The 27,339-nt window shown below is 50.9% G+C and overlaps 1 protein-coding gene across 2 annotated transcripts; it reads right to left on the bottom strand.

Moving 5' to 3' along the window:
* Positions 1–2,337: 2,337 nt before the first annotated feature.
* Positions 2,338–15,081, bottom strand: Park7 (Parkinsonism associated deglycase). 2 transcript variants are annotated; one of them, XM_055615218.1, is made up of 7 exons: positions 14,974–15,081; positions 13,815–13,920; positions 12,480–12,581; positions 11,327–11,386; positions 10,338–10,407; positions 7,573–7,659; positions 2,338–2,668 (listed from the first exon to the last, which is right to left on the bottom strand). In XM_055615218.1, exons 2-7 carry the CDS (start codon positions 13,902–13,904, stop codon positions 2,508–2,510), a joined length of 570 nt encoding a protein of 189 aa, XP_055471193.1. In that variant the 5' UTR covers positions 13,905–13,920; positions 14,974–15,081; the 3' UTR covers positions 2,338–2,507. The 2 variants fall into 2 exon arrangements, with proteins under 2 accessions (XP_055471193.1, XP_055471194.1); XM_055615219.1 differs by lacking the exon at positions 14,974–15,081 and adding an exon at positions 14,733–14,927.
* Between the last annotated feature and the right edge of the window lie 12,258 nt (positions 15,082–27,339).

The following is a 27,339-nucleotide window of genomic DNA, read 5'->3' as shown; positions in this document are numbered from 1 at the left end:
GTGCCAGGCACAGAAATGCCATGAGTATAGTCCTCCTTTGGGATAGCACTTTGCATCCAGAAAAGAAGGGCTGGTCCCAACTGCCCTGCCCGCGGCAGCCCTCGGAGCAGGCACCGAATTCAGCCAAGGAAAGCAGTTTCTGCAGCTGGCTTAAGGCCCTGAGTGCCTGGCCCCAAACACTATCCTGTTTCAGTCACGCTCTGGGCAAGGGTCAAGATTTCTGGACTGGGTGGGAAGAGCCTTCCTAGCACAGACTTGGGCTACTAGGGTCGCACTGCCATAGCACGTTTAGATATGAACAAATTTTAAAAAAAGGGAGAAAACACACACCATGGGGAGGTCTCCAGGAGGGACAGCCCACTCCCCGGCTACACCCGATCCTAACCCCAGGCCACCTTTCCACACATACAGCCCACCCCCACCCCAGTTCCGGGTCCCCAGCCACCTGTTGGGAGAGGAGCAGGCTGGACGAGCATGGCAGGCAGAGCTGCCCAAAGGCTAGAATCTTATCAGCCCCAGAGCCAGCAGGCCACAACTAGCCAGACCTGAGGGTTTGATGAGCTAGCTTCCTGGAGGCCCCCTTCCCCCAACGGGAGAAACCTTCATTCCAGATTCGAAGGCCGATAACACTTCCTCTCAAAGTGTTTCAGGGCTGGCTCTTCCAGCCACCTTCTGCTGCTCCAGGGCAGGACAGGGTGAGCCTCTTCCGGGACCCCCTGCAGATGGCGTGAGAGCCATCTTTCCCCCAGGAAAGCGTGAGAGCTGGGGGCTGTAGCCTGGCAGGCTTGGGAGTGGGAGAATGGTCATACCCAACAGTAAAAGACTTTCAGCAGACAGTCTGTGGCTGCAGGGATGCTGTGTCCCGAGATGAGGGTCTCCTTCACTCGAGCCCCAGCCGGCCTGGAACTGTGACCCAGGCTGGTCTTCAACTCCTGGGGTTACAGGTTTCCGCCACATCTGGCCTCTGGCTTCCCAGACCACGTGAAGAGCACTTTACTGGCACCTCAACTTCACCCTGACCCTGCCACCTCCTCCACCAGCTCCTGAGAGCCTGAAATGTGAGAGCTGCCTCCTGCAGTTTCCCGTCGCCACTGAACACCCCCAACTGGCACTAGCCCCGCCTTAGCACTGGCGGCTGGGTGTTCCTCGGCTCCTGTGGCACAGCCTGTGGCAAGGCTGGCAACTGAGTCTCCTCCACTGGCCCCTCGGGTAGCTTGGCCACCTCTTCAGCTTCCACTCACAAAGCCGTCCTCACCCCGCCCCTCCTGCTGCCCTACACCCCAAGCCAGTGGCTGCCTAGGTACCTCTGAACTTTTCCTCTGCTGGAAGCCTGTTAATGGAGACCTCCCTAAGACCGTCATCAGGGAGGCCTGTGGTAGCAGGCAGGAAGCCTCACTCCCTCTCCCAGAGGCAGGCTGGGTAAAGACAGAGCCCGCTGACTTACTCCCAGGACCTGGGAGGGGGCATGGCTCACAAGAGTGCTCAGTGGACAAGGAGCTGCGTGAAAAGATTCTGCTGCAGCCTTGGGACACTGAGCGCACTGATCTGTGATGATCCTCCTGCCTCGGCCTTCCCAGGACCAGGATCAAACCAGTGCTCTGCCACACCTAGCCCGATCCCTGCTCTTACCGTAAGCATGGCCTTTAATATCATAGTTCCATCGGCCTGCTCATCCCCACTACCGTCAATGAAGTCTCCTGTTCTTTTTCCCTCGGCACTCTGTATTTATTATTTTTACTCTTGCTTATCAAAACGTGCTTTTATCCCCAGCACAGTGGCAGAGGCAGGCATACCTCTGTGGAGTTGAAGGCCAGCCTGATCTACAGTTAGTTCCAGGACTGCCAGAGCTACATAGTGAAACCCTGTCTCAAAATAACAGTGCCTTACTCTCTAGACCAGGAGTTGCCCAAGTACACCCTGAGGCCTGAAGGTGTGTTTTCTTCACAGGGACAAGATGGCCGCCAGCACTCCATCTTTGTTTCTTCTTGGCCACCCCAGCAGAGAAAGAATAACCAAGTTGAGCCTTGTCTACTGACAGGCCTAGCCTGGGCTACCTTACTCCCAGGTGGGAGCCAGGTGACACTCAGGAATGCCTGTGTGCCCTCCACCCACCAGGTGGAGGGGCATTGCAGAGGTCTCCCACCTCTGAGGACACACACCAGCACGTGAGCAAAGAGCACTGAGGGATGGGAGAACCGTGCTGGCCACAGGAAGCGTGCCTCCAGGCTTCTTCCCAGCGGGGGAGGAGCTCTGCAGCTCTGCAGCTCCTGCAGCCCGTGGCTGGACCAACAGGGAGCAGCCCACACCACCATAAAAGAAGCTAGACACAGAGGCAGCTGCCAGGAGCTTGGTGAGCTGTTTATTCTACTAGCAAGGCTCAGACCCGGGCTTCAGGGTGAGGTCCCTGTGTCTCAGCCACGTCCCACACTACACGTCCCAAGGTCCGCTGGCTCCTGGGCACACTGTGGGCTTCCCATAGCCTCAACCTTGGGGTCCAGGGTCAGGCACTAGTCTTTGAGCACGAGGGGCACCTTCACTTGGTCAACCACGTCCTTGCCGCTGAGTGCTTCCACAATGGCCAGTGCAAACTCGAAGCTGGTGCCAGGCCCTCGGCTGGTGAGGATCTGGCCGTCCCTCTCCACGCGGTTCTCTGTGTAGCTGTAGTGACCTACAGAGAGCAGCACAGTTGGTCTAGTGTATACTGGCTAGACAGCACCCATTCACAACTGTCACATCTATTTCTAGTGTTAGCTCAGTGAAGGAAGTACAAGGCCACACGCTGCTGCTTGCCACTGACGTCTGTCTCCTGAGCCCTCCAGGCTCCACAGCCCTGTGGCAAAGAAACAGAAAGGATGGGCGGAAGGAGCCAATGGCACAAGCAGAGAGAGAAGTCTGAGGGGCACTACTGATGTTGGTCTCCACTTCGCGCTTTGCTGCAGGGACTCAGCATCAGGCCAGGGTGCCGGAGCAGGGGAAGGGCAGGGCAGTGGCAGTGATGGGAAGAGAAAATGCCCGGTCCACAGTGAGAGGCCCTGGTCCTCTGCAGCCTCAGACCACACAAGCCTGCAGCTGAGAGGCAGAGACCAGCACCACAGGCACGCTTTGCTCTCTGAGCAAGCAAAACAGTGTGGAGTACCTCCACAAGGACCCCCAGCTCTCCCCCACCTTGTCTCTGCGACAGAGGACCCAGGCTCTATGTCCCAGCTGCCCCTAGGGTTCCTGACTCATCTAGCACTTACTCTACAAGCCAGGGCTTCCTTTCAGTTAGCCGTTCCCAGCATCCGGCCCTTGAGCTGTGATTGGTGGCCCCGGGGCAGGCCTGCGGCCTGCTGCCTGTCACAATACCTTCTCATCCCCTCCAGCATGCACACCAGCTGTCAATTTTGCTTTCGTGTTTATCATCTGCTGCTCAAAGTGCTTCTTGAGTCCTCTTCTGCTCTCGGTCTATCTGACCAGAACCCCAAAGCAGGTTTCAGTCCAGGGTGAAAGTTCCTGGAGTCAGTTCCCCGAGGCAGTCTACCCACAGATGAAGGGGGGTTCTGTCTCCCTCAGCACCAACGGCACCGTTGCAGAGAACCCCACTCTCTCAGGCACCCATGCCCAAGCTGTCTGGGCTCTTGCTGTGGTACTGAGGCAATGAGGAAGGGGAAGTTTGGGACAGAAGCTCAGTGAAGAGATAGATGTGGGGAAGTCAAGGGCAGCCAGAGTACGGGAGGGCCTACAGGGCTCACATGCAGACTGTGAGGGAAGGCACACAGGATGACCATGATCTCCACATCTAGCTCAGTGGAACCACCCACAGAAGCCTGGGCACAGCTTCCCATCTCCTGCTTCTATCAGAAATGAAGAGCTCAGGCATCCAGGGCTCACTGAGAGCCCCCAAAGCACGCCTCTCCCCCGAGTGGGCCAGCCATATCGGGAGGAGCCTGCCTTCCTGCCTCACTCAAAACTCAACTTCGTCTGCTACCCAGACGGAGTATTCCTGAAACTTCCCATTTACACTACGGTAAAGAAGACCGAGACCATCACCTGAAGGGACGTTTCGGTTCACCCAGACCAACTTTCTGATGGCTAACCCAGGACAAGGCATTTTAAATGACAAAGTGGAGACCCAGCCTCGGCCTAACCAGGATGTTGAAAAAGCTCAACCGGGGCTGAAACTTGTCCACGGCCCCCACCTAGTGGCCACAGGGAGGAATAGCCTCACTAAGTGAACTACTGCAGCCATGGCAGCTGTGCAACCTGGGATTTCCAAGTTCAGAATAAACTTGTAGACTTGGAAGAGTCTCTTCAGAGAAAAGGCAGCTGGGGAGGCAGGACACCAGGTAGTGACTGAAGGCTGCCGCCTGTGCGTGCAAACACAAAGATGTATGCGTGAAGCCACTCACTACTTAGGCCTTGGTGTGGTAACTGAGGAACACTAGTATGGGGCAGTTACCATGAAACCTGAAACCCACAGAGCCCAAATCCTTGTCAGTCAAGAACAGCCAATCCCTGAGCACATTGTCTCTGGGATCTGCCCTTCAGTCACCTGACCACTCTGAGCCTTGCTGAGGTGGGAAGGGGGGGGCACTCCCTCCCACACTTCTGAGAAGCACTGCCATGGGCAGAGGAGGAGGAAGCCCTTCTCCTTCCCAATGGGAAGAGTCACACTGGATTATCAAGTGCATTACTGAGCCCAACAGAAGGGTCTTTGCTAGAACCGTCATGTGGAGGAACTACAGTCCTCCCAGAATGCTTTCAAGGGGCACAAGGCCTAAGCACAGGGGCACTGACCTCATGCTTAGCAGTGACATACAGGAGAGGGGGGCTGCACTACAGAAAGGGGGAAGACGGAGGGAGGAGCATGCTCTGGTCACCTGGCCTTTGACCCTCAGGGTTCTGGCTGGGCAGCAGGAGCTGCACACCCCAGGTAAGGGGGCCACTGTGTAAATTCTGAGGCCCCACTATGCATTCTCAGCCTCCATGCTTCAGAAGCTCAGGTGACGTAGGACTAGCTCTTCCTGCATTGTCCCCCCAACAGCGTGCCAGACCCACAGTACATGCCTCCTTCTACCCTGACCTCATTTCACCACTTAACAGACTCAGTTCCTGTATGTATGTACAACACCCAAGAGCCAAATCCTTTAACACACTGCCTGCCACTGAGGTAACTGAGTCTCCAACTAACAGCTGAAAGACAGTGACAGGCGCTCAGGAAACAATGCTGAGAACATGCACAAGTGTTCGTAAGAGTAGCCCTTGTGTCAGCTTTCTGTCACCTGGACACAGGCCACAGTCACTTGGGGAGAGGTGCTCCACTGAGAAGAGGCCTCATAAGACTGGTCTTAAGAGAAGCATCTTCTCCAGTCACGGTCGATGCGGGCGGGCCCAGCTGTGGGGCTTCTAAAAGTGGAAATGTGCCAGCTATAGTGGCACACGCCTTTAATCCCCGCACTCGGGAGGCAGAGGCAGCCTGGTCTACACAGTGAGTCCCAGGGCAGCCAGGGCTACACAGAGAAACCAGTGCTGAAAAACAAGCTGGAGTAGTACCTATTGTGACGTTGGTAATAACGAGATCTTGGAGGTGAACAAGGCAAGGTTGTGGCTTAGTGACCTGTGTTTCTGTGTCAAGTTGACAAGCAGTCAATTGTACTAGTCAGATTTTATGTCAACTTGATAAAAGCTAGAGTCATTTTAGAAGAGGGAGCCTCAACTGAGAAAATGCCTTCACCAGACTGGCCTGTAGGCAAATCTGTGGCTCCCTTTCTTTTTGTCTGCCTGTCTGTCTCTTTCCTTCCTTTTTTTTCCTTCCTTCCTTTCTTCTTTTTTCAGATTTATTTCTTATCTGTACAGCATTCTGCCTGCATGTACACCTGCACTCCAGAAGAGGGCACAGGATCTCATTAATGATGGCTGTGAGCCACCATGTGGTTGCTGGGTATTGAACTCAGGACCCTTGGAAGAACCTCTGAGCCGTCTCTCCAGTCCTGTGGCACATTTTCTTAACTGACATTAATGTGAGAGGACCCGGCTCACTGTGGGCAGTACCGTAAGAACGCACCCTGAGCAAACCACAAGGAGCCAGCCAGGGAGCAGCATCCTCCACGGCCTCTGCGCCAGCTCCCCTCCAGGTTCCCACCTGACTTCCTTTGATGCCGGGCTGATGGGGAAGTGTTGAGTTGCTTATGATCACAGCAACAGAAACTAGAACAGAACTCCAACCCAGCTGCAACCCGGGGCAGCTGTGGAGTCCCAACAAGACCCTGGCGGTACTGGCCCTGAAGGGTGGGTGCGCCGAGGGCGCCATCCTCCCCTCTGCGCTGCGGGGAATGAGGGTTAGCATCAGAGCAGGGTCCTGTGCACCCAAGCACGTGCTCTGCTGCTGAGCCTTAAGCCTCTAAAACAACTTTAAATGCAAGATAATGGAATGTCACTCTGAAATGGGAGCTCTGGATAAGCTCAGTCTACATACTCAAGGACATTCTCAGGGGCTGGAGAGACGGCCCAGGGTTTGAGAGCACTTTACTGCTCTTGCCAGAGGACCCTAGTTCAGTTCCCAGCACTCTTGTCAGGCAGCTCATACCTGCCCCAGGGGATGTAACCCCCCTCCTCTGGCTTCTGTGAACACCCCCACTCAGGCGCACACACATGTACAATCACAAATTAAAACACAACAGTAACTTGAACAAGTTTCTCTACAGCGTGGGTTCACACAGGCAGAGCAGCAGAGACAAGCACAGTCCACACCCAGGAGCTGAAGACACACAAGACACAACATCCCAGGTGGCAGTGAGGCCACTGTGCAAGCTGACAGAGGAAAGATGAGGCTAAGGCGAGAAGCCACTGCCTCACAGTCAGGTAGCACTGCCCACTCCCAGCCCCATGAGGCTGAGGCAGGAGGGTGCCTTCAGGCCAGGTGAAAGCTATGTGTGGGAGACAGCGAGGTCCTGTCTCAAGAACAGAAGCAGGCAGCAGAATGGCCCAATCAGATCTCGTCTGAGCAAAACAACATTGAATAGAAGGACACAGGGACTGCTCTAGAGCGTTATATAAGACAATTCACAGCGTTATCAACAAGTGGGAAGGAGGGTTGAGGAGAGGAGCATTTAGCCTCACTTCCTCTCTCCTGCTCTGTCCCAAGCTTCAACATGAAGAGAAATTCTTTAATAAACTCAGTAAGAGTCAAATGTCTAGCTGATACTTAGAAAAGAAATGTGTCACCACAGAAGCTGGCCTGCCACTTGAGACATTCCCTGAAGGTCTCTTTCAGTGTGGACTGTGGGTAACGGGACACTTGTTGAAACTGCCATCGGGATTTACACCTACCCTTGGGCTGCTGTCAAGGCATTCTTGTAAAAATGCTAATTAAACTAGCATTTCATAATCCTTGCCATTTTGACCATCAGGGATCTGGTGCCCTGTACACTGAGGCTGGTATGCTCCTCTGTACCAGCCTGTTCAAGTGCCAGCTGAGAAACACATGCAGAGGAAACGAGGCCACCATACCATGGCAGGGAACCCTCTGCACGGCACCCCTCCAGCAGCGTTTTCTTAGATTTTCTTACACATGAAGGCACAGGGCATACTTACTAACATTCGTCAATTTGTCTTTTGTCAGTGGGTGTGCTGTAATCTTGCTTCCGAACCCTATTTCATGAGCCATCAGAACTGTGGGACCTAGGAATAAGATGAATAGGAAGATGACTGCAAACAGAAAACCCGTGCTTTAAAACTCGAAGCACAGTCATGTGAGGTGGCAGACGCCTTTTGATCCGAGCACCAGGGAGGCAGAGACGGGCAGATCTCTGAGTTCCAGGCTGGCCAGGTCCACACAGGGTTCCGGATTTGAGTCCCAGAAGCAGCCCCTGAGATGGTGAGCTCTAGACCGAAGCCACCAGCTGCTACAGGAGGGGCGGACGCCACAGGCCTGCATACAGGACGAGATTCAGACCCAGCTCAGTACCCTCTTGAATAAAGCATACATCCCTTCCTGCCTCCTGTCTTCTCTCCACAAGACAGCCATGGAAGGCAGAAAATTCCCAAGATCTGTGAAAACGGAGTGATTCCCACTCAGTGGTTTTCGTTGTTTTTAGACCAGAGTCTCTCTACATAGCTCTGGATGGCCATCAAGCTTCTGACGCTGACTTCGGGAAACCACATGACCAGGTTGGGAAGGGTGTGTGTGTCAAAAGTCCGATTTGAAATGAAGACAAACTTACTACTGCCATTACCTGAGACCCTAATGGTCAAGTAAGCTACAGACCCTACAGCGCCACCTGGTGGGCACATGAAGCCAGCTGGCGCTCCTTGCCTACCCTCGTTCCTGGTAAACTTAGACTCCTGCTTCTCATTACCTGCCAGGACTGCTCCACCCGTCAGGCTTCCCTCTCTCTCCCACTCAAAGTAAAGCTCCTGGTATCTCCTTCCCAGGAAAAACCTTCCTGCCAATGATTTCCCTCTTTTCTCAGCAGCAGCAAGGGTGACGCTAACAACAGTTCAAACACAGACACTTGATCTGCAACACCACAAGACTACCTTGACCTCTTGCTGACGGAAGCTCGGGTTGCCTTCATCAGAGCACTCTGCACCCTGCCTCAGCCACCGGGCCTTCTCCGTTCATTATTCCAAGACGGTGGCACAGGACAACCAATGCAATTAGCACATGGCTAGTACTGATTCTTTTTTTAGTTCTGATTTGATTTGGAGGAAGGTATGGCATTCAGGCCTGCCTCAGCACAAGTGAGCGAGCCAGCTGTTGCTGGTCATGTTCTACTCAGTGACACAGAAGAACAAGATGACACTAGAGTTTATTTCAGCCAAGCCTAAAGACTCAAGCCAGGCAAACCCTAGGGAGGCTGGCCTCCTGGATCAGTGGGCACCAGCCTGCCTATGACTTCCGCCCTCTAGGAGACAGTACAAGGATGCAGGATCACAAGGCCATTAACCACCAGGAATCTCTGGGCCTTGGCATGGCAGAGTCAGAGCTGTGTGAGCCCAGGATGAGATGTCCAGGGCAGTAGGTGCTCCCACTCCATCTCCAGCATGTTCTCAAGCACCCGATCCTAGGTCCTCTGAACCCCTCCATCCCTGTCATGTCAGGGATTAAGAACGGCTTTGCCAGGCTGGAGAGACAGCTCAGAGGTTAAGAGAACTGGCTGTTCTTCCAAAGGTCCTGAGTTCAATTGCCGGCAACCACATGGCAGCTCACAACCATCTATAGTGAGATCTGGTGCCCTTTTCTGGTGCACAGGCAGAATACTATACAAATTAATTAATTTAAATAAAAAAGAAAGAAAGAAGAAGAAGAAAAAAAAAGGCTTTGCCTTGTCTGTTTTTGCTAAGAATGGAACAGGGCTTTCCACATGCTAGCCCCATATCCTACAACTGAGCTGTGCTCTCGGTGCCAAACCGAGAACTTCCGGAACTTTCCCCCACTTATACTTTTTTTCCCTTTTCTTCTCTGCAGACAGGCACTTGCCATGTATCTCAGAGTAGTCTTGAACTCATGATACACCTAGTTTGACCTCCCCTATGCTGGGATTAGAGGCTGGTCTCCAGCCAGCCCCAAACAGGGACAACTTTAAAACAGAACAGTACAATGCCTTGCCTCAAGGCTGGCTTCAACAGTCTGATGTCATTTCAATAAGAAGAAGATAGAAACAACCACAGATGTCTCTGTAGTGTCTACATTGTTCCCCTTGGGGCAAAGCCAGGGGACCAGAACTAGGATAGGGTCTCTTGGTCCCTGAACAAAATGATCCATCCTTTCAGTCATTAGTTCATTTGTCCTGTGAAACACTTAAAAGGCATCTGACAAGGAAGACAATGGCAAAAGTCACCCTGATGCCAGATGCCAGTCACATGATATTAAAGCAACAGGAATGAATCTGGATTTTAAATGGGGCCAGCAGGCAAATGATTCCACTGTCAAGGCTCAGGACATGAATAGACCTCAGCAGACCTCATTTGAAACCGTGGGTGGTAAGAGCACTCAAGCGAAGACTCAGCAAGTACCCAGAGGCAGGCGAGCCCAGGGTACATCTGTGGAGTTCATGCCGGTCAGATTCTTGCTGACTCTCCTGGCAGGGCTAATTGCTGGCACAGAGATGTGCTGCAACAAGCTGTTTGGAGGATTCCAGAGGCCTTGTTTTCCCCGAGGTCAACCAAACAGGGACAGCACTCATTTTCACGGACTGGAGACCCAGGGCATGGAGAGACCAAAAGCTGGGCTCAGTGCTGCCATGACACAGCCTCATGCCACCTGAATGAATACCCAGTGTGGGTGCCCCTTGGCTTCATGAGGGCAAGTGGTGTGCAGTCAGGCCAGCCCCTCAGCCAGCCCCACACTTACTCACCTGCGCAGATGGCAGCTATGAGGCCCTTCCTGCTCTCTTGCTCCTTCAGGACCTCCTTCACCATGGCCGACTAGAGAGAACCCAAATACCCAGTCACCGCTGAGGCACACATTCTCTCACAGCCCAGCTCATTTCTGTTTTCCAGAAAGGGCTGTATCAGTAAATACAAAAGCAACCAGGTTCCCAATGTGTCTGTTTCTCAAGCCTGACCAACGGCATCTACCCCAGAGAAAGGCCCATGCACCAGAGGTGAGAAGGAGAAGCAGTGTCACCCGGGCCAGGACCCTGCCCTGTGCTCTGCAAAAGGCAGGAGCGAGGGGACACAGTTCAGCAGTGTTGAGAGGCAGAGGGAAAAAGCCCGAAGAGCCCACTGCCTGCCCCTCCCCCGCACAGCCCACTCAGCTACGTCCGCCACCATTCCTGTGTGGCTTTTCAGAGCAGTGGCTGCTTCTGATGACATCATGTTTAAGATTTGTTTATTTTATATACATGAGTGCTCTATGTACGTGTACACCTGCACCAGATCTCACTCTAGATGGCTGTGAGCCACCCTGTGGGTGCTGGGAATTGAACTCAGGACCTTGGAAAGAGCAGCCAGTGCTCTTAACAGCTGAGCCATCTCTTCAGCCCTCTGATGGCATCCTGCATTCACTCTGTCACCTCTGGTCCCACAGCTGCCCTCAACCTCATTGACAGCGCGGGCTGCACCTTCTAGGCTTGACTCACTCTGGAGCCGGAGCAGCTGGGAAGTGTGCAGCCTCGCTCCAGCCTACACTCACTAGGCCTGTTTGCAGCAGCTGCTCCACCAGCTCAGACAATGTTCTCAGAACCATGCAATGTCAGATACCCCGGGGCTAACTCGTGCTGCTTCTCCTGTATCTACAGCAACATCCCTGAAGCACACCAGGAACAAGCACAACAGAACAAAAGAGAAGCTGCAAGGCTTTCTCCATACACCCTTCACCGAGGCATGACTGAGCAGTTTTTACCTCAGATAAGTTCTGGGCACCCAGATTTCCTCCTGGAAGAACCACCACATCGTACGGTCCCTGTGAGTTAGAAAATAAGAAGGAACACTTCATTTATACTGTGTTAAATGGCAGCCAGTATCTACCTAAGAGCAGTGGCATGAGTTTGTCAGGAATTAGCCTGGCGATTATGCTCATGACCTGTCTTTACCCCCTTTTCTGCCATGTCTCTGCTCTATAGGGCACAGCCCTCTCTTTCACCCTGAACCATGACCTCTGATCTCTAGTAGTGTATACACAGAGTCAGTAGGCACACGTGCTTCCAAAAAAGCACCTGGCATGTGTACAGCACTGAGAAAGCGACCACCTATCAAATACACCTTACTCCAGGGTAAGAGGAATCCTGTAAACTGGGTACAGTGGAGCATGCCTGTAATCCCAGCACTCGGGGAGGCAGAGGTAGGCACATCTCTGTGAGTTCAAGGCCAGCCTGGTCTACAACAAGGATACACAGAGAAACCCTGTCTCGAAAAACAGAAACAAAACAAAACAAGGAACCTTGCAATTTCACCTGGCCTCTAAGAGGAAAGGTGAAAAGTCATTGTAAGAAAAGGAAAAAGAGCTAGGCCCTTAACCTAGCTACCAGGGAAACTGAGATACAAGGATCACAAGTCAGGCTTACCTAAGCCAAAACAAGTGCCACTTCCAAAACCCTGTCTCAAGACAAACAAGATGAGGTTGTGAGGACCGACGTGGCAGACAATTCACCTGGCACATGTGAGGCCCTAGGTTCAATTACTAGAACTGGAAAACGAGTGAGGGCATGATGGCATACACCTTTAGTCCTAGCACTTAGGAGGTAGAGACAGGTGGATCTCTGTAAGTTTGAGGCCAGCCTGGTCTATAGAGCTAGTTTCAGGACAGCCAGGGCTACACAGTGATATCCTATCTCAGGAAAAAAAAAAAAAAAAAAGTAAGGAGGCCTTTGAGAGAAAAGCACGACAGAGCACGGCTCCATACCCACCCACTTAGCACACAGGCGATCCAGCCATTCCCACCCAGGCAAGAGCATCCTCCTAAAGTCAGTCTGTTCTAACTGCAGTCATAGATGCAGCCAAAAGCCATTTCAAGGGCTAATAAGCCACAAGGAGAAGCCCATGTATACAAAACAAACCTGCTTTCTTGCTTCTTCAAGGCTGGTATCAGGACAGATCACGACATCACGGCTACACTGCACAGGGTCTTTCCCAGTCAAGCCTGCAACGGTGACATTAATCTGGAAGATAAGCAGGTGTTCAAGGACATGAGAACAGCACAGACACCGGGCCTTAATCTAACACACACCCTGTGGTCTGTAAGTAACTTGTCAAGGGAATAAATACCGCAAGACCAAGCCCAGGTGATGGCCAAATTTAATGCCCGGTCTCTTCTGGTTTGCCTGGGACAACCCATAGTCGTAGCTGAACCGCTACTCTAGCTGACTGGCTAGAGCACCCTTTGTTCCCAAGGCTGAGAGATAAATTACAGGGTCATCCTATTAATAACCCGCCCTTTGAGGTTACTGCTGTCATTTAAACCTCATGGTCTTTTCCTAAAGCAGAAGTGTAAGCCAAACAATTAAACAACACTTTATCCTGCAAAATGTTTAGTACACCTGGTAGCTAGTACCAGAAACCCAGGAGTTTCCCTACAGTGCTGGGGACAACAGGTTAGCTGGACACAACCTGTCCAAATCTAGTGATGGTGATTACACAGTCTTAGTCCAGCAATCCCACTTTTAGGTGCAGAACCTAAAAAGCTATCCTGACGTTTGCACAAATAAACCCACAAAAGATTATTTATTACAGAGGGTGGACAGATGGCTCAGTGGTTAAGAGCACCTGGGTTTGGTTCCCAGCACTGACAGGGCAGCTCACAGCCATCTATAACCCTGGTTCTAGAGAATCAGGCAACCTCTTCTAGACTCTTCGGGTACCAGGCATTCAGGTGGTACACAGACACACATGCAGGCAAATATTTATGCACGTACACACACTCACACACAATTAAAAACCTTCAACCATTTGCTGCAGTTCCCAAAGGCTGTAATGGAGGGGAGACAGTGTCAAGTCCTGTGCAGCAATGGGAAATGAAGAAATGAGTTTCATTTGGGGGAGCTGAGTGTCCACCAGCCGCCTGGGACTGAGTCCTGCCTGATCTGGAAATAAGCAAAGCGAGCATCTCCGCTGGGGTTTTTGTGGAAAGCGGTGGAGACGGCTAAGCCAGCATCACTGCCAGGTGTACAAGTAAATGCTTCGGGTGACCCAGCAAGCATGAGGGCACGCCATGCTCACCATGCTATATAAGGGAGACGCCATACATGCAAGCAGAACAAGGAGCCCAGGCTAACCCTGAGACAGCACACCCCCCCTGACCTCCATATCTGCATTTCTGGATGCAAGCTCACACATAACAAAAAAGTCAAAACAATTCAGAGGGCCCTAATCTAAACACAGGGAGGGGCTCTCACCCCAGCTCGCCGCATGATATCCACAGGAACCACTGTCTCAATCTCCTCTGCTCCTTTGGCCAGGATGATCAGAGCTCTTTTGGAAGCCATTTCTGTTTCTTAAAGACTTAAAGAAAGAAAAGAAACCCTTCAAAAATTTGTCACTGCAACAACCGCCTGTTCAAGCAGAGTAACTACGTTCTATGGGGCAGGATGGGCTACATGAAAGCAAGCAGCTCAGGTTAATTCTGCTAGGGCTCAGGGCTCTAATCCGGGGATGGAGGGTGGCTGCAGAGATGGGCTGCCATTATGAGAACAGGGCCGAAGCTTGGTTCCCAGCACCCTCACGCAGGCCCCAGTTCCAGGGGATCCAGCGCCCTCTGCTGGTCCCCACCGGCACTACACACGTATATGTGCAGGCAGAGCACTCACACAAAAACAAAATCTTTTTTTTAATGAAATCAAGGACTGCTAACGTGTTAGTGTTGTGTGGGTCTTCCCTTACTGTGCTTTCTTAAGTCCAAGCTCCACCAAAGGCAGGTCACATAATGTGCCCTACATACGCGTCACACAGGGGAGAGCCGGACTTAAACTATGACAAAACAAACAAAACCACCAACAGAGCCGGGCAGTGGTGCAGAGGCAGGAGAATCTCTGTGAGTTCGAGGCCAGCCTAGTCTACAGAGTGAGTTCCAGAACAGCCAGGGCTACACAGAGAAACCCTGTCTCGAAAAAAACCAATCGACCAAACAAAACTCTGAATTTCACTGCTTAAAAAAAAATCAATACACAGTCTGGAAACCTGTACATTTTGAAGGTTTTTTGTTGTTCCAATAAACTGCTAAAGTTTCAGGTGCAGGCTGGGGAGACCAACGGGGCTATCTGCCTGACCGCGCTATGACTGATTAAGAAAGACGGAAATCCCTTTCCGAGGCCAACCCTGCCAGGCTGCTCCGCGCCGCGGGCAGGCGGCGGCTGGGCGCCGCTCTGAGTACTTTCCGCGTGTTTTCCCCGCACGTAGGCCGCGCCTGAGCAGTGCGGTCCCTGCCGGTAACGTCACCACAACCCAGCGGCGCGGCGCGGCGCGGACGCCGCCGACCCCGCCCGCCCGCCCGCCCGCCGGGAGCCTCCCCGGCAGCGAGCGGGCCGCAGCCCGGCTCCCCAGCCCGGCGGCGCTGACCTGCACCCGCGCCTCCTCCGCCCACGCGAAGCCTCGGCTGGTACCGCCGCGATCACGAAGCCGGGCAAGTCGCACGCATGCGCGCCGCCCACGCCGAGGCTGCGCACACCCCTCCGCTTCCGCCTCGGTGTGCGTCACGTCCGGTCCGGCCCATGCCCGGGGGTGATTGGCGCACGGAGGATACTACCGCCCGGGGACCGCATGCGCCCCGCTCCAGCCAGTGGTACCGTCCCCCTCCAACCTCCGGAGGACACCGGGTGCGTTTGACCCTCTGCCACTGCGACTTTTAACTGTGACTGCGAGTTCGAGGCCAGGCTGGGCTAGAGCGTGAACCAACCATCCCCACCGCGCGACCACTGCCTCTAACTCTAGTTCCAGGGAATCAATCCAATGCCTTCCTTCAGCCTCCAGGGGCGCACTCATGCACACACTCACAGATAATAAAAGTCCCTGTTGCACCCTCAAGTTGGAGCAATCTGACATCTCCAGTGCTTTAAATTACTTACTATTTTATTTCAGCTTTTTACATTTTTTTGGTTTAATTTTTTTATTGTGTGTGCACCCCAAGCAGTGCCCAGGAGCGCATGTGGACGCTTAGAGACTGCTTGCCTAGTCGGTTCTCTCCTCAGCAGGGGCTCAGGGGCGGCTTAGAGCCTCAGCTGCCCGCAAGCACCCTTACCTGCTGAGCCCTCTCGCTGACCCCTCCCCTAGGTTCTTAATAAATACCTTCACTGGCATAAAGGAGGCTCATCTCACCTGGGCCTTTCTGTACCCACCACAGAGAAGTGCCAGTTCTTGGGCACCTCTCAGGACATCTCGCAAGGCGAACACAGGATGTGCACTTGCCCTTCCTGGAGAGAGTGAACACTCACATACATTGGCTGGCCTCCATTACAGCTTCATACTGGAAATCGGACACACTGGAAATTCTCACAATGACAGTGGGAGTGGTTTTCTCCTCTCATTTTAAAAATACTAAGTGAGTCATGTATACAATACTACTTGTGAAACTGTTTAAGGAGTTCTGGAATGTGGGCTTGGTGGCTCACGCCTGAAAACTCATGTTCTTCTATAAAGAATGAAATCCACCTCTGCGTGGACACATGCCCTTGTCTCTTCCTTTAAGGGTTAATTCAGTGTGTTAGTTCAGGGACCTGGTTAGGGAACATCTCAGGAAGGCAGCTCCACCTTGAGAAAGCTAGCCGCTCCTTCCCGGTGTCCCCGCCCACCCGTGCAGTCCCTGGTTCAGAAAGGCAGAACTGTTTTTTTTCTTCTGTTTCTTTTCCTGATGCAGGCCGAAGCCTATGTTTTTAAACTCCCCAAGGAGCACTGAGCTTCCTCACTCTTTCCTAAAGCCACTCTGCACGGTGTGGCTGCCTGCCGCTGTGTGCTGACCCTGGCCAGGGTGTGCTGACCCCTTCTCTCATGTGTGGACCCATGCTGCCACGTGCAGACCTTTGTGCCGTCCTAACTTTTCCATCCTCTCACTCCAGGCAGCTTCAAGACGAGCAGCTCGCTTGTCCTGGGTTTTCTTTTAAATTCTGTTATATTATCTTCAAGCTTCTGCTTGAGTCCATTCTGAAATTATTTTAGTAATCAAGAGGAGACCCTGATTTCCCTAGGATCATATGATGGCTCCATAGAGACTTCTGAGGCTTGTGGTAATACATTCCCCTTGCCTTTTAATTAAAGACTTGGCAGAGAATATGAACCTATTCCTGCACCTCCACACAGCACCACTTGGAAAGCTGAGGTAGGATCTCAAGTTCCAGACCAGCCTGGGCAACTTAGGGAGACCTTGGCTCAAAGCAACAAGAAAATATGGCTGAGGTTGTACCTCAGTGGTGGGATGCCTGCATAACATGAATCAGGGCTCTCATTCCAAACTCCAGCACTGAAAGAAAGAAACAAGAACAGCCTTTCCTGAGCACCAGGCTCAAAAAGCTGGGTGTCATCTGTCGCATCACACAAATTCAAGAAAAAAGTAAGACACGCGGTAGGGTGTCATGGCAACGCCATGACAATGCTTTGAGAGGACACACAGAAGTTCACACACGACATCTCTGTGCCACCGGCAAAACCAAAACAGAGCTGAGTCAACGCTGACCTTATCCAGCGAACACCTTGCACACAGCTTTAAACCTGAATATTGGGCTGGAGAAACGGCTCAGTGTTTAGGTGTTGCAGAGAATCTGAATTCAGTTCCCAGCACCTGTATCAGGTGACTCACAGCTGCCTGAAAGACACCTTCAAGGGCCTCTGCACTCACATGCTAATATTCACACACAGGAGGAACGTAATTAAAAATCAAATAAATCTTTTTTAAAAACCCTCAAATAGTACTTAGTGTCACTTGTGGTAGCTGATTCTTCTTCCACCCCCAGAAATAGTCCTTTCCCCTTCCAGTTGCATGTAGGACCTTTCTCCTCCAGCTGCTTGTATGGTGTGCTTCCTTCCCATTCATTCTCATGTCAGTCTTGCCAATAAAATGTTAACCCAGGATTGAGCAAAGCCTTGAAAAGCTGTGGAAAGCAACTGCCACAGATCCTCAAATGAACACTTGTGGAGAAGAATTTGCTATCAAATAAACACTCACACAGCGGGAGCCCCCAGCCCTCAGTCCTTCCTAGTACAGCACTTTAAATTAGCTCCTCTGCCAATGAACTCAGGGTTTTTTGTTTGTCTTTGGTTTTTTTGAGAGTGTCTCACTATGTAGTCTTGAACTCACTATGCACACAAGAGATCTGCCTGCCTCGGCCTCTCGAGTGCTGGGGTTAAAAGCATGTGCCACTCACCTGACGAGCTCAGGGTTTTTAGCTTGAATGCTAATGTTTGTTTTCTCCTGACTTTGGAAGGGCTGTCTGTGATGGTTAATATTGTCAATGTGACAAGATGGAGAATGATCACAGAAACAAGCCTCTGGGCGTATGTACAAAGAATTATTCAGACTGGGTTGAAGTGGAAAGACCACTGTAAACGTGGGCCGTAGCCTTCCGTGCGATGGGGCCAGTCCCTGAATGCACAAAAGGAAGGCAAACTGAGCACCAGCATTCGCAGGTCTCCCTGTCAAGGTGGACGACTGCCCCTCCACCCATGACCTGGAATAAACCCTCCAGTCCTTAGATTACTTCTTGCCGGCATACCGTCACAGCAAGGAGAAAAGTGACTAACACAGTGTCGTGATCTTCATTCTACAAACACAAAGACTGAGGTAGAGGAGAATAAAAAGACTCTATAAGGTCTTGCGGTCTTGGACAAATTCAGATTATCACAATGCCTAAATCCACACTCTGCCCAGCATACGCGATGCCAGCATTAGCTAATAGTGTAACAGTCATGACAGCTCAGACATATTTCTCCACATATTCATAGATCAAAGCCAAAAATCCAACCATTTACCAAATCATATTGTGGTAATACTGGTCATGAAGACACCTCTCAGAACGGCACCATGCTATCCACGAACTTTTTCACTCAGTGTTTGACAAATGCTTACGGCACTGTGGGGAGAAGTACAAGCTAACACTTCTCCCGGGTTTCAAGGAAGTCGGTGCGCTGAAGCAACTGCCATATTTAATCTCATTTCTTACATCAAGACCATTTGAGCAGACCGTGACTGTGCCATTTCTAGCGGAAAGTTAACTTTTTCATAGCTTTCTTGCTTCCCTGAATTTAAACCGCAGATACTGGGCAGAAGAAAAGTCTTTGGAACATTTACCAAATAAATACTTATGTACATATATATTTACGTTTAGCAAATACATATTATATATGTATATATATATATATATATATATATATATATATATATATATATATTGTGTGTGTGTGTGTGTGTGTGTACAATATATATAATCTTTTTTGGAGAATGTCCCACATTGCAGCTCAGGCTGGACTAGAATTCGAGCTCGCGGCCATCCTCCTGCCTCTGATTCCCCAGTACTGGAGATAAAAGGCTTGTGCCACCACGCCCAGCTGACACTCGGGTTTCCAAGGCCACGGAGAACTTCCCCCTCGGAGCCTGAGAAAGGTCAGATAGGCTCGACCGGAGAGTGGGTGAGCCCCGACCTTTGCAGCCGCGATGGCGCAAGGAGGAAATTCTGACTCCGACCCGCTTCGCCTCGGCCTGGCGGTGTGAGAAGTTTCTCGGGGGTGGACCACTCTCACTCCCACGGAGCACCAGCCGCCGGAAGCGGGTCGGCTGACCCGCAGACACGCAGCGCAGCCCGTCAGCGGCGCCGCCGATTGGCTGAACCTAACCGCAGTGCGCGGGCGCGCGCGCGCGCACCTTCTGCAGGACTCAGCGCGCCGCGCACGGTCGCACCAACACGCCGCCGGAAGGTGTTTGTTTGTATCGTCCCCCGCGGTCCCCGGTGCCCTGGGGGCAACGAGAAATGCGCCCTTGCGGACTTCCGGGGGCAGAGGGTAGTTTGATGGTCTGACCCGTTTGCTGATGACAGCTGCGAAAGGGCTGGCCCGAAGACGACACTGTTTACCGAATTTCCAGCCCTGGGGTCACGGCTGTCTTGAGGACGAGTTTGATGACACTGCCACGCTCCACGGTTACTGAGAGCTGGTTCTACAAGCTGCAGCGAGTCTTCGGTGTTAAGGGCTTTGTAACCGGCCTGGCAGAAATGAAAATATAAAGGGGCGCTGTGTCTCGATCTAATAGACTGTTAAAACAATGGACCCAAAGAAATGGGCATCTCCCCAGGACTCTCATGCTAGGGGAAGGAAAATACACCAGGCAGAGGGGAAACTTGTCTCCCAGGAACCGACTGCACACATTTCTAACAACCTGTAAGACTACCTTTCAGAATGAGAGTGGAGGCCAGGCAGTGACCTTGACCTGGCACTGCTTAGATATTCATATCCTTGGCTCTCTAGTAAAATTTTGATCTAACTTCGGGAGCCTAAAGATGACTTAGGGACTCTTCTCTGCATCTCTTCGTCCCTTCCCCCAGTTTGGCTACACTGAATAAACTCTGCTTTTCACTATTAATTCAGCTCTTAATTGGCTTATTGAGGGCAAGTGCGCAGGCCTTACCTGGGGAACAGATTTTGACGCACAGTTAAGATGGATAATCGTTACAGTAAATATGGATAGGCTCGCTTCTACTCTAGGCTAAGCAGTGGTTACCCCAGGATAAAGACAAAATACTTGGATGAATCTGCAGATTGGGGCAGTGACTCCCATGTACTCATTACAATTACTGTAGGCATGCCACCCTTGCCACAGTGTGGCCCAGACATCGGTAGTCTCATGGCCCTTCGTCCCAAAACATTATAGGACCATGTGTACTGTGTAAACAGTTCCCTCCTCTCCCGTCTGTGAAGCAGCTGAACACTGCTGTGTCCCATCATGCCTCACAAAGCAGGAAGGTGTTTGTGACAGTTTTTATTGTGCTCTGGGTGTCAAGGATATAACAGTGGACAAATGGTGTCCTTCCTTGGTTATAGAGCAGCAGCTTTTCAGTGGGGGAAGGCAGACCAGCACAGATAAAGCCCGTCTGTGTCAGCTGAATTGGTGCTCTGAGAACTGCACTGTTGGTTTGGTGTGGACGTCACAGCCATGCACTCAGCCCCCCAATCCACTTTTTGGACTTCACTGGTGTGTGTATGGTCTGCTGCTATTATCTGCATCACATCACTGTGTGTGTTTGTGTGTTTCTAGTATTCTATGAAAGATGGCAGAAGGTTTGAATAGTGTGTGTGCATGTACACATACTTTTGTAGCACAGTCAAGAGACATTTTTTCCCTCTCTGAGAAGGAAGACTGAATAAGATTGGCTGTGAATCACAGGAGGAAGAGCATTTCAAATAGAGGGCAGCAACCAACAGGCCGGCCTGTCACGGAGTGTGTTTGGTATGTTGAGAAGCAAGAAAGGAGAACGGTGGTGGTAGCCTGTCAAGCAGAAGTGGACAGCCAGGACCAGATGCAGATGCTCAGACAGTCCATAGATGCTGGGTGAAATGAATTTGCTGCCTCGAGAAAAACTTTATGCATCTATTTTTGGCAATTGGTCAAATGCATGCTGAGCATGTGCTTTGCCACCAAGAGACCCTGGCAGCCCCCAAGAAAAGCTTAATAACTGTGATAGTGAATCTTGGAGATTGCTTGCGGTTGAATGCAGCATGTGTGTGTGAGTGCACACAAGTATTTTAGAGCTTTTAGTGTGGTGACATTGAAAAAAAAAAAGACAAAACTGAAACCAAAGTTTATACATCGATCCTTCCATCACAAAAGAAATTGAAGAGAACAGGAGACAGATGTGCAAGAAAAACTAGGGTGGTCTGGAATTATTTGGATTGCCCATCACCATTTAAGAGCTCAGGGTGGCTGGGGGCATGGCTCAGTGCTTGCCACAGAAGCACAAGAACCCACATTGTAGCCCAGACCTCGAAGTAAATAAATAAATGAGCCGAGCACTGTGGCCTGTCTGTAATCCCAGCACTGGGGTTGGTGGACAGGAGGGTCATCTGGGCTCTCTGGCCAGCCAGTCCAGCCAATGGATAAGGCCAGGCTCATGGAGAGTATAAATAGGGAGGGAGGAGCTGACTCCCTGATTCTTGAACAACAAGAAAAATCGAGTGCTAGTTGACAAAATCTGAACCTGTGAAGGAATCAGGTAAATCTGGGAATTGATTTGCATAGTCCTGTCCCATCAAGCCATGCCCCGCCCCAACCCACCCTGTGCTTCGGGAGAACTTGAAACACAAAAGCTATCAGCTCTGGATGTTGCTTATGGGTGATTCTGCTGTGATAGTCACAATTGTCACTGCAGTCCTGGGAATACATTTCTCCTGAGTGACATTCAACTACTTTCTAAAGTAAACACAGCACATTTATTTGCTTAATAATTTTTGGTTGTTGATTTGTTCCTTTTGTTTCTGAGAATTGAACACTGGACCTCCTGTACATGTCAAGTACAGACTATACCACTTTATTATTTTTTTAAGATTTTTAAATTTTTTATACAGTATCCTGCCTGCATGTGTGTCCACAGGCCAGAAGAAGACACTAGATCGCATTATATAGATGGTTATGAGTCACCATGTGGTTGCTGGGAATTGAACTCAGGACCTTTGAAAAACCAGCCAGTGCTCTTAACCTCTGAGCCATCTCTCCAGCCCCGACTGTACCACTTTAATTGTCAACCCAAAATCACCTGGAAAGAGTCCTTAAGAAGGGGGCATCTTAGTCAGGTTGACCTGTGGGGGCTGTGTTGCTGTTGACGGAGGAAGCCCGAGCCCACTGTGGGCAGCACCACTGCAGTGGCCCTCACCTGTGTAAGAGGAGAGCCCGAGTGGAGCACAAGCAAGCAAGCAGACATGCGCACATTCATCTCTCTCTGCTCTTGACTATGGATATGCTATGACCAACTGCCTCAAGCTCATGCTGCTGTAAGTCCCCTTGCTGCACCGTGAGCTGGAGTCTTGAGATAAGATAAGCTTTTCTCCTCTGAGTTGTTTTTAATCAGGATATCTTATTACAGCAACAGAAATGAATCTAGGACAACTGAGTCAAAAAGAATTTGTGTGTGTGTGTGTGTGTGTGTGTGTGTGTGTGTGTGTGTGTGTGTGCCATATGTGTGCAGGTACCCACAGAGGCCAGAAGAGGGGTTCAGATCCCTTCAGACTGGAGTTGTGTGCAGTTGTGTGATGCCTGACGTGGGTGCAGGGATTGGATCCTCTTGAAGACCAGACCAGGCAATCATCTCTCCCAATCAAGATTTTTAAAGCATGGCTGTCATGTAGTCACTGACGCTGCTGTCTGTCATATCTCTACCTAAGGGGGGCTGGACTCTCCATTTCTGGGTAGTCATTTACGTAGCTGTGGTTTCTGCCCTAGCTCTCAAACCACTGAGTCTACCGTCTCATTCTTGGGGCTGCTGAGTCAACATACTTTTTTCTTTTCATTCACAGAAATAAAACCTGCCAAGTTTTTCATTATTCTTGCTGCCGAGTTAGTCATCAGTCTTGCTGTGGGTTCAGGTGGCTTCCGAATAAAGTCCTGGGTTCCTTTCTGGCATCTCCCTTCCTCAACTCTGGCAGGATGGTTGCCATTGGAAACCCTGTTCCCCCTAGTGGCAGCCTGCATAGGCCTAAGCCCGGCCCCTTGCTCTCTGAGCATTCCTGAACGAATTGCTAACTCCTCCTGCCTCAGGCTCCCTTCCTACAGTACGAGGCAGAGCTTAGGCTCTGCTGTCCTGCCCTTAGCCTATAACCTGAAAAGGGCGGCAAAGCAGGAATGGCCAGGAGACAACGGTGGGTGAATGCAGCAAGGACTCTGAGGAGATGGGCTTCAGTGAGGCAAGTCATTTTAATGGGGGAACAAACCCCTCTGAGGGGTGAGTGGAGGCTATTGCAGTGAGTGTACATCCTTGGCCAGGGCAAGGTGCTGGGGATGCTTCATTTGCATAAGGAGGAATTCCAGGTGCTGCTGGACATGTCCTTATAAGGCGAAAGGAAGTTTGATTTGGCTACTGGGCTACGTGGCAACCTCTGGTTCCGCAAAGGTGGAGAGTCATGGCTACGTGCACCAGGACACAAAGGCCTGGGTCATGGAGGAATCGATCCTACTTCTGCCCATTTCAGGACAAGATTTTTGAGGTTTGGACATGCCTTGACCCCACTCTTGTTCCAGGCCAGCTCCCCCAGTCCTGTGGCTTCCTGGCCCCACATCTCCCCCCTTTTTGCTTTATAGAGGGAGTTATCAGCTTAGCTGTCATCCTCTGGGTTGTGAATGATTTGGTATTGAACCAGAACCTGGTTAGTGGTGACTTTGGGACTGTTGCTTATTTGTTGTTTTAGAAATTGGATGAAACAGGGCCAGGAGGAAGAAGGTCCCAATGGCAAGTGGGGCCAAGGAGTGGCAAAGGCTCCTGGCACCCTTTTGGAGGGCAACCCCTGTTCCTATAGCTTTGTTGTGTTTGTAATAGGTTTCTCTAACAAAAAATCTCCAGTGGTAGGTATTGGGAAGATGATGGAAGGGCTGAGTGGTAGCAGAGTTAGAATGGAGAAAAAAACAAAGACAGTTGTAAGAATGGCAGAGAGAGGCCTGTGGGGCACATGGGCTGGGCAGCGGCCACAAGGTCCCAGGTGTCCTTCCAGGAGATCTTGTTCTGTTGGGGATGGTGTCTCCTCCACCTCCTCAGCCCTTGACCTGTCAACGAGAGACAGGCCACCTTATTGGTTGGCAGGCCTGCGCAGGTCCTGTGGAGACACACAGACAGAGCCCTTTCCCATTGAGGAGAGGGTTGGGTCCCTTCCACATTCTGTCTAAGGGATCACAGCATATACCAGGATGGGAGAAGTACTCCTGGTGTGCCCCAGTGGAGGGAGCTAGAAGGATGTTTGGAGCTTTTGTAAATGTTAAATGGATTAGAGTGGCAAGGGCCATTGCTAATTGTATGTTAGGCGGGTAGGCAATTGTTTCTTGTTTTTTAAGTTGGGCTTTTAGAGTTTGATGTGTCCTTTCCATGATTCCTTGGCTCTGGGGATTGTATGGAGTCCTGTGTGGTAGGAAATCTCCCACTGTGGGCAGAAGGTTTTGAGTTGAGAGCTGGTAAAGGCAGGGTGATGGTTGGTTTTCATTGTTGAGGAATGCCTGTGAAGTGGAGAAGCTTGTGGTGAACTAACCCTTTTGACATTTCCTCCATTTGGGCTGCACCCATATGAAATGTGAGTGTGTGTCGACAGTAACACAGACATATGTTTGGCAGCCAAATCGGGGAATGTGGTGACATCAATATAGACCACAGGGGTTAGTGCCCATAGTTTGTAAAGCTGATGTAGTCGTAAGGGAGGAGCTGAGCAAGAGGGACATGGGGGGAATGAGCATGAAGCCCTGTGTGTGTGTGTGTGTGTGTGTGTGTGTGTGTGTGTGTGTGTGAATGGAATTGACCTGCTTGTTTGACAGAGGCTGGGAACACTCCTGTAGAGGTGGTCCAATCATCGAGAGCATTTCCCACGATACCAGACCTGGCAGGGGACCGTGAGTTGTGACAAGCTGGATGTAGAGGGGAGTGGCTCTTCCCTGTGGAAGGGTGGAGATGTGACTCAGGGAGGGGATAGTGGGTTGGTGTCTAATTTAACAAAGGATCTTGATAACCAAGGAAGCAGATAACAGCGTAGACAGTGTCTATTAAAAGCATAAAGGGCCTACTGACTTCTTTGAGGGCTAAACAGATAGGACATGGTTTCTTTTATTGGGGGAGTGATGGAGCAACTCTCGGAATTGAATAAGGGGGTCATCCCTGGAAGAGTGGTGTATTATTGCCTCAGCTCCCTTTTCCTCCATCAATAAATACTGAGGGGGCTTCTGTGATGGGCTTCTTTGAAAAGAGCTGGTGTGTGTGTGTGTGTGTGTGTGTGTGTGTGTGTGTGTGTGTAGCCTCCACAGCAGAGGTAGGGCAAAAAGCCATCTTTCCTTAGGGGAATGATTATCAGGTTGTCCTGGGAATCCTATTAAGCTAATAGCAAAGCAGGAGTGATTTCTGAGAAGCAATTGAATATTAGAGAGAAAAGGGGATGACAAGAATACCATGGTTTTCCGGAGGTCTGTAGGCTCCTTCTCTGCCATTTTTAACCATAACAGCGAGTGCACCCACCTCAGTTAGAACTTTATATGCGAGGAGTCATTCCAGGGGATCCAATGCTCCAATGAGGGGAGGACCAAGAACTCAGAAGCTGAATGGGCACTGTTGGAGCAAACCTAGCAAGCGCCGTATTTTTTAGGGCTGCATTAATGGCACCTAATGTTTCATCTGCCTCAGAAGAGGAGCTGGAGGAGAGGAGAGCAGAAGAAGAGAGGAGAGGGGAGAGGAGAGAAGGGAACAGGAAGAAAGGAGGGGTTTTTATGCCTTTTAGGAGATCAAAGAGAGGTGTAGAGTACCTGTGGGGAGGAAAAGCCATGGTCAAATCCAATTAAGGGGTTCCAAAAAGCTTTGGAGGAAGGGAGAGTTAAGGTTTAAGGAAAGGAAAGGGTGAGTTTAAGGCGTCAGGCTGAGAGGAGGGAATTTCCACTCTCAAGAATGTGATGGTGGGATAAGATGGATTGTGTGAGGGGCTTTTTTAAATCTTAGGGAGGATAAAGAAGGTGTTAATTGATCCTTAAGTAAAGAGGGGAAGGTGGAAGAGGCTCTCCACACCAAGATATCATCCATGTAATGAATGCCTAATACCTTTGCTTTTGTTATTGTTGTTATTTGTTTGGTTTTGGTTTATTCAAGAAAGGGTTTCTCTGTGTATCCTTCACTGCCCTGGACAACCTTTGTAGACCAGGCTGACCTTAAACTCACAGCGACCCACCTGCCTCTGCCTCCCTAAGTGCTGGGATTAAAGGTGTGCGCCACCTCACCTAGCTATCCCTTTGGGAATTTAAACACATTTCTTGGTACTTTATGCCTTGATAGTGTTTGGTTTTGATTAGAAGTTTAATTATCCTGTTGGAGGTACCCTGCTGGTTGAGGTTGTGGTTCTTGCCTGGACTGGATAGCCTTCACGAGCTAAAGGCAGAACTCCCTCCCCTCAGTGGGGTCCCCTGCTCTCTGCCTGACTTCATCTGGAGAGTGACTTTAGACACAGACACCCCCTAACCACATTGATGTATGACCTCTAACACAGCTTCCTGTTAGCCCTCCCCTCCCCAGGCCTAGATGTTGACTAGGTGCTGAGTTTCTATTCTTCTGACAGGAGCGTGCTGCTTAATGCAAACTGAGCACCTTCAAAGTGCCTAGTTCCAACCAATCATGTACACCTATCCTTGGAGCCTCCCACCCACTCCCCAAGGGGTATACAGCCTTTGTTCTCTGGAATTAAAGTTGAGCTAGCCATCAGCTGTTCCCGGGGTGTGTGACCCCTGTATGGTTCATTCCAGGCACCAGGCAGGAGAACTAACATTCCCCTAACTTTTTTCTCCCATAAAGGGACCATTGATAATGAGTTATTCCCACTATCAGGGGAAAAAAATCCCCATGAAGGGACCTTTAATACTGAGTTTTTTCCCGCTATTAAGGAAAACCAAAAAACATTCGAATGAAAAATCAAGCTAAGAAGCAGGAAAATTCTAAGTTCTGAGCCAGCTGTAGAATCTTAGGCTGCAGCTGCAGTGGCCAAACCCCGCCCATCACCCTTGGAATTCACGTGTTGCTGCTCTGCGCAGGTGGTCCCTCAGCAGACAGGTGAGAGGCATCCTGCAGTCAGAGCTCTGAGTTCCAGCTGCCAGTTTCTTCTTCCTGTCGTGCCATGGGTCTTGAACAGGGCTCACAGCCTCTAATTTGGGGCCCCCTTGGACGAGATGAAGTATTTCCCATGATAGAAAAGGTTTGGAAGCACTGAGGACAGAGAGAAGCTTTTCCTGGC

Source organism: Psammomys obesus, unplaced genomic scaffold (genome assembly GCF_907164565.1).
Source record: "Psammomys obesus unplaced genomic scaffold, mPsaObe1.curated_primary_1811, whole genome shotgun sequence".
Taxonomy (NCBI): domain Eukaryota; kingdom Metazoa; phylum Chordata; class Mammalia; order Rodentia; family Muridae; genus Psammomys; species Psammomys obesus.
This window is presented reverse-complemented; position numbering and strand designations above follow the sequence as displayed.

Bases quoted from the DNA above. Each gene is read 5' to 3' on its own strand.
- Park7 (XM_055615218.1), bottom strand. From the start codon at position 13,904: ATGGCTTCCAAAAGAGCTCTGATCATCCTGGCCAAAGGAGCAGAGGAG. The intron at 11,387-12,479 runs GTTTGTTTTGTA...TCTAACTCACAG, and splicing joins TTGAAGAAGCAAGAAAGCAG to GGACCGTACGATGTGGTGGT. The intron at 10,408-11,326 runs GTAAAAACTGCT...GGTTCTCTCTAG, and splicing joins GTGCCCAGAACTTATCTGAG to TCGGCCATGGTGAAGGAGGT.